The following is a 6,349-nucleotide window of genomic DNA, read 5'->3' as shown; positions in this document are numbered from 1 at the left end:
ATTCATATGCAAGATCTAAGTCATCAATTAACAGCCACTCAGACCTCAAAAAAACAATCAGAAAATAAAATAAATACAACATAATTGCACTGAATATTAAATGACCCAGATCCTTAAACCTAATGATGTGAAGATGTCACATAACTCCTAAGCTCTCATCTGTAAAAGGTAGGATGAAAATGACAAGGAACAAATGGTGAAACTGTGGTAACAAGTGATTTCATTGGTAAAAATATGTCAAACAATAAAGAAGACATAGTGATAGGGAATCAACACGAAGTATGAAATTTATAAGGGCAACTTGATTGTCTAAACTCTGAAATACTCAAGGTGCATTATTCATTTCCAAGGAACCCCTTAAATCATTATTCAAAATGCTTCACAGTTGCAAAAAGTTGGTTTTTCAAGCTAAGAACTAGCATAACGTACACAAATACGCCGCTGGATGGGGGTCCTACAAGAAGGACAATCCTTCATTCCTTGTCTCTCATGGAGCTCATTGCATTTTGTGCAAACAACTTGATGGGCACATGGGAGGAAAACTACAGACATCTCCTCGGAGAGGCACATAACACACTCTCTTTCACGTTTCAGATTTTTGGTCCCCAAATAGTCCTGAATATCAGTAAAAATCTCAGATTTGTAAGGGGTTTGGATCCCCTTGGGAGCTGGAATACTTTTTCCATCAGTCAGGTGGCTAGCATAACTTCCATCAATGCCCCTTCGCAGTGCTGCTATTTTTGAGGAATCGGTTTTCAACCTCAACTGGGAAATCTCATTCTCAAATCTTTTGATGTCATCTTTATATTTCTGTAGATCATTTTCAGCCTTTTGTCTTATCATGTCCTCCTCCTGTTTTCCCCGAGCCTCAATTTGTTCCCTTTCTTTTCTTAAAGCACCGGATTGCATGACTAGGTCTTCCTTTGTTTTTTCTTCCTGCTTCCATCTAGCCTGTAATTTTTCCAAAGCTTGATGAGAAAGCACCCAGTAAAAAAAAAGAGTATTTTTTAAGAATCCAACTAAAATGGATAAAATAGTAAAGAAAGATATGTCAAGTTTAGGACGTCTCATTTTGTAAAATAAGGCATTCAAACTGAAGTATACAGAGAAATCTGAGGTACATGTCACGAAGAATCTGGTAGAGAGAACATAAGAGTGGCTTGCTGATGGCAAACAAGTACTTGTGACACATGCAGATGGAGAGAACCTTGCTACTATGTGCTAATAGGCCTTATCTGGGAAACAGTGTTGCATGGACTTTCCTAAATGGATGAAGTGTCCTTTTGGGACATGCATTGGATTCAGACACTATGCATTCTTGAAGGACAATTCCATGTAATACTTTCCTTTTCTCCCTGATTATTTGACATCAATGAATAGATGTATGATTCATAAGTGCCATATTTCCTATAAAAAAAAGTATCAACTATTCTAAGGGTCCGTTTGATTTGCAGGAATAGGGGTCTGGAATCGGAATCGGAATGGGCTATTCCGATTCCAACTGTTTGGTTGGGCAGAATCGGAATCCCATTCCCACTCCTGCTGGAATGGCATTCCCCCATTTGAGGGAATGGCCATTCCCTGCCCCTCCCTTGGGAATGAAATCCCATTCCTGCTGATTTTAATTCCCATTCCCATTCTTGTCTGAACCAGACTATGGGAATGGACCATTCCAATTCCGATTCCAAAGGATTTCGATTCCGATTCCAACTACGAACCAAACGGACCCCAATAGTTTTTACTTTACTATAATGTGTGTCCACAGGTCCTTTAAAAAGAAAATCTTTCCCAAATTAGACTTGGACATGCATCAAAACCTGGTCCATGTATGTGTGTTTGTCCATGCAAAATTGGTGAGAAACATCCTAACCACAAAATGACCTGATTGGATTTTCTTTCAGTATCCTTTTATGGGCATTTTTTTTCTGGAAAAGTGCAGTATCCTTCTCCCATTGCCCAAATGAATGCAATCATTTCTATTCTATCTTCAGCATCCAACCAGATCAGTTTGTTGGTAAAGGAGACCTCTGGTATAGCATATATACCCTGCCTTTTCCTTTTCCTGCATGTATGCAATTTATACAGTTATATGTCATTAGCATACCACCCTTCACCAGGTACTTAAAAATTTCCTCTCTACAGAAACTTACCTCAAGTTGATCCTGGAGATCTTTAGCTTGCTGTACTTCCTGTTGCAGTTGAGCTACCTTCCGCTTCTCAGTACCAAGCTCTTCCTGAAACAAGGTATTCTGCCTCTCCCATGACTGGAACTTCTTCAGTGTCTTTTTCTCCCTTTTTGACACTTCCTGACAGCTTGCAGCTGACTCTGCAGCTCGCAACTTAGCAGCCTCCATCTCCCGCCTCAACTCTGAATTCTCCACTTCAAGCCTGCGAACAGCAGCATTAGCCCGTTCAACCTGGCCACTAGCCTTACATAGTGCATTTTCCATTTCAGACAACTTCTTCATGGTGTTTTCTTCCAATGTTTGCTTTTCCTTCTTGAGACGTGCCACCTCTTCTTTCTCTTGCCTTAGGGCCTTAAGCTCAGTCTTGTCCTTGCTCAGCCTACGAGCAGCCTGCATGACCTTCTGGTTAGCCCACTCTGTCCACTCTTGGAGCTGGGTTTGCAATTCCCGCACCCGGGGGACCAATTTCAATATCAGCTCATCCTTCTTGTCCTGTGGGACCCATCGACCTAGGGTTTTATCATATGGAATCCCATAATAGCTACAATCAGGAGCATCAGTATTACAACTGATAGGCATTGAAGAATTGCTTATTTTTGAAGGCAATGAGAGAGAAAACTCAGTACTGGCAGCAGGTATCACAGATTGGGAGTTGGCTATAGGTGATGCAGATGGAGGATTGACAGTTTTAGGGTTAAAAGATGGAGTAGAAAGTCCAGCACTGGTTAAAATGTTATGGCTTCCATCAGCTTGAGATGCTTCTCCTCCCATCGATTTACTCATCTTTAAGGAAGAACTCTTTAGATTCACACCAGTTGAATCAGAGACGGCCTTTAGTTTCTTATCCAAGATCAAGCCACCCAAGCCACTAAGCTTCCCTGTTCTCAGAGCACCCTTGGACCCATATGCTCGATAATTTTTCTCCAAATGGAGTGACTTCTGTCGAAGAATAGATTCTCTCTTTGCACTATTGGAATGGCCCTTTCTACCACCAACTGACTTCTCCTCTGGGACAGAAGATTGGGATGTCATCTGGAGACGTTCTCCAATAACACCTGAGGGCTTATCAGCACCATCAGAGGTGGACGTTGAATTCTCTTTCTCCGGGGGTAGACCTTCAAGAACAAGGGGGTTACGTGGATTAGGTAAATTTGGGATTCCTGTCACAGTGGGAGAATCTGAGTGAGGACCATGGGAGCAAGGGAAAATTGGATTTGGTTTAATGGGATTTGGAAGATTGAGTTCAGAACTGTTAACCTCTGTCTTCAATTGGGGAACAGTAGTGACAGAGGGACTACCCCCAGGGGCCTCATCAGCACCAAAACCACTCAAAGGATCACCATCCATTGCACAAGCATGAGATACATTCATATCACAGATCAGCAAGCACCACATTGCATCCCCCACACTGAAGAATGGTCTGACCTCTCGAAGAACACAAACCATCTCTGCCAATATATATTTCTCCAGTTGCTGTAAATCCTCAAAGAAGTGCTCTTTTGAAGAATCGGCCTCTTGCCCATGTTTCAGAAAAGCCAATGTATTATCCACAATATTTGACACAGTGTCCTTGCACCCATAACAAAGGCCAGACCTCAAGACAGCCTTTGTGGCGACCTCCTCACTGTACCCACATGCAGCAATCTTCTTGATTGCACTCTTGAAAATTGTGTCCAAATTGCTCAAGACAAGTTCTTCAAGATGGCTTTCCGTGAGGTCACTCCAATCAGCATCCTGGAACTCTTCTTCTACCTCCTCCTTAGGCCGAGTGGACCCTTCCTCAGATGATCCTGGGATACCTGGCACTCTAATATCAGGTTTTGGAGCATCGATATGGTCTTGGTTGAGGCCACATAGATCACAGGCACCCTGCTGCTCATAATTGAGACTATTTTGGGATTTCTCAGCAGAGAATTCATAAGTTGGGCATTCAGTTTGAGATGAAGAAGGGAGATTGTTTGAATCACCTAGAGGCGGATCAGCCCTAAATTTTCTCTTGTTTCTACTTCCCTTTTCTTGGATTGATAAGGACGAAGACACCTGACTGCCACTACCACCACCACCTCCACTGCTACCACTACCCTTAGCGACCACTGCTGCCATTTTTATATAATGCGAAAGAATACCGTCTTCAAGATCTTCACCACCACTCACACAACCTCTATCTATAAATCACCAATACAGTACCAATATTCCAATTCCAGCATCAACATAACCTAAAAGAAAAATGAAAAAAAAAAAAAAAAGAAAATGTATCGTCATAAAAGGAAAATTTGGGAACAGAATTACAGAACCACTGTTACAGATGAATCAAATTAATAAAGAAAATCGACAATTGATCGTCACAATCAAGAAGGAGAAAAAACAAAGCGAAAAATAGCGTACCACTCGGTCTAGCAATTACAAAATAATACTCATACTCCTGCATCGAAACACTCAAATTGATCAAAGCTCAAACTACCAGGAAATGAATAAGCAATAAGCGATGCAGGAACGAGATACCAAGTAAGCAAAACCAAAAAGATTCATTCATGCAACAGAAAAAAATAAAATAAATTAAAACCCCAAAATGAGTATATTCTACAAGAAATCCAGATAGAAAATAAACCACCAATTCCTCTGGCACCATCTCCCGATTGAAAAAGTATAGAAAAAAAAAGTCAGAGATATCACACAAGATTTACTAGAAAAGATCCATAAGATAAAACAATACAGAAAACAATAAACTTGATTCCCAATGGCAATAGACCGATCGAGACGTACCGGCCGTAAGCTCTTGCTCAATCGATGATGAAACTCAATCTAAAATCATCGGGAAGGAGGGGGAGAATAGAAAATTTTTCTACGTTTATATATATTTATTTATCTTTTCTCTGCGAAGTCATGAACAATTCGGGCAGGGGGAGAGGAGGGGGTATTTACTTGTATTTATATTTAGAAAATCAGAAATTTAGATGTTAACCAAACAAGTAACCATGGTTACCTCATTTGCGCTTATGCAAATTAACCACAGTTAAAAACCCAAAGCCATGCCAAAGCAACATATACGGGATCTGAGAGCACGGCATCCAGCCGCACATCGTGAACATCTACTCATAAATTATTCCCGATGTACGGCTGGGTGTCATGCTCTGGGAGTATTTACACGGTATTTACTTTTACGAGATCCGGGTTCCAAGCAACATGTGTTAACCATTTGTCCCGAACCCTGTAATCCCTCCTGTATTATTCCATACATGAAAATATTCGTTAATATACACATTTAGGAAGTGTTTGTTTCCATTACCGTTTCAGGAGAAAACGGTAATTTAAATCGGATCCGATTTTTTAGATTTGGATAACCCTTTATTGGATTTTTGGATTAAATAATGGGATTCGATTGAAAAATCCAGTCCAATTTGAATCACCCCCTATATATTAATATATTTATAAATACGGTTATATTGCATTTTTTGTAAATTTATTATAAAAAGACGTATATATTAATATATATTATTGATATAGTTGAAAAAATACTCACCTTTTTTATTTATTCTTTATATAAACTGTTGTTTTTTTAATAATTTAGTATTTTTCAGAATTTGAAGAGGATAGGATCATATTCAGATATTTGATAGCCTTAACAGATTCGAATTCAAATCATCATTTATGAGATCCAACCAGATCTTCGGATGGGATCAGATCTAGGATATGTGCTATCGGATCATATTCAGATATACCTTGCTTTGAATCCAATCTAATCTGTTTGCATCCCTACAATGATTAGTATCAATTTTTAGAAATCAGTCAAATTTGATGTTCAATTAATCGTTTTTCTTAAAAAATAGCAAAAATAATGCATCTCATCGATTCTCAAAAATTGGCATCACTTCTGGAAATGCCATTTTGATGCTTTCCTTTCTTTTCCCTTTTTTATTTTTTTTTATTTTATTATTATTTTTTTTTTTGCATTGGATGATCATTGCAAGGAATGGTTACTGATGTGACTCTGATGTGGTACCATTTTCTCATAAAACAGCAATGGGAGTGTGGGACCAAATATCTCTAAACATTGCCACAGAAAAACACCATACCATTACACCAACAAAAATGACAATGAAACCAAATACCACCTTAATTTCACCATCATCATGCCATGTCCAACCTCTTCAATCAAAATCAAG

The 6,349-nt window shown here is 39.3% G+C and overlaps 1 protein-coding gene across 2 annotated transcripts; it reads right to left on the bottom strand.

The window, feature by feature from the left end:
• Positions 1-261: 261 nt before the first annotated feature.
• On the bottom strand, positions 262-5,098 carry LOC104586871 (RING/U-box superfamily protein). 2 transcript variants are annotated; one of them, XM_010244246.3, is made up of 4 exons: positions 4,950-5,098; positions 4,572-4,608; positions 2,151-4,402; positions 262-951 (listed from the first exon to the last, which is right to left on the bottom strand). In XM_010244246.3, exons 3-4 carry the CDS (start codon positions 4,287-4,289, stop codon positions 409-411), a joined length of 2,682 nt encoding a protein of 893 aa, XP_010242548.1. In that variant the 5' UTR covers positions 4,290-4,402; positions 4,572-4,608; positions 4,950-5,098; the 3' UTR covers positions 262-408. The 2 variants fall into 2 exon arrangements, with proteins under 2 accessions (XP_010242548.1, XP_010242549.1); XM_010244247.3 differs by lacking the exon at positions 4,572-4,608.
• Positions 5,099-6,349: the final 1,251 nt, after the last annotated feature.

This window comes from Nelumbo nucifera, chromosome 3 (assembly GCF_055504915.1).
Source record: "Nelumbo nucifera cultivar China Antique chromosome 3, China Antique-T2T, whole genome shotgun sequence".
Classification (NCBI taxonomy): Eukaryota; Viridiplantae; Streptophyta; class Magnoliopsida; order Proteales; family Nelumbonaceae; genus Nelumbo; species Nelumbo nucifera.
This window is presented reverse-complemented; position numbering and strand designations above follow the sequence as displayed.

Excerpts from the sequence above, each read along its gene's own strand:
- LOC104586871 (XM_010244246.3), bottom strand. The coding sequence starts at position 4,289 with ATGGCAGCAGTGGTCGCTAAGGGTAGTGGTAGCAGTGGAGGTGGTGGT. Across the intron at positions 952-2,150 it reads ATCTCCAGGATCAACTTGAG|GCTAGATGGAAGCAGGAAGA; the intron begins GTAAGTTTCTGT and ends GAAAAATTACAG.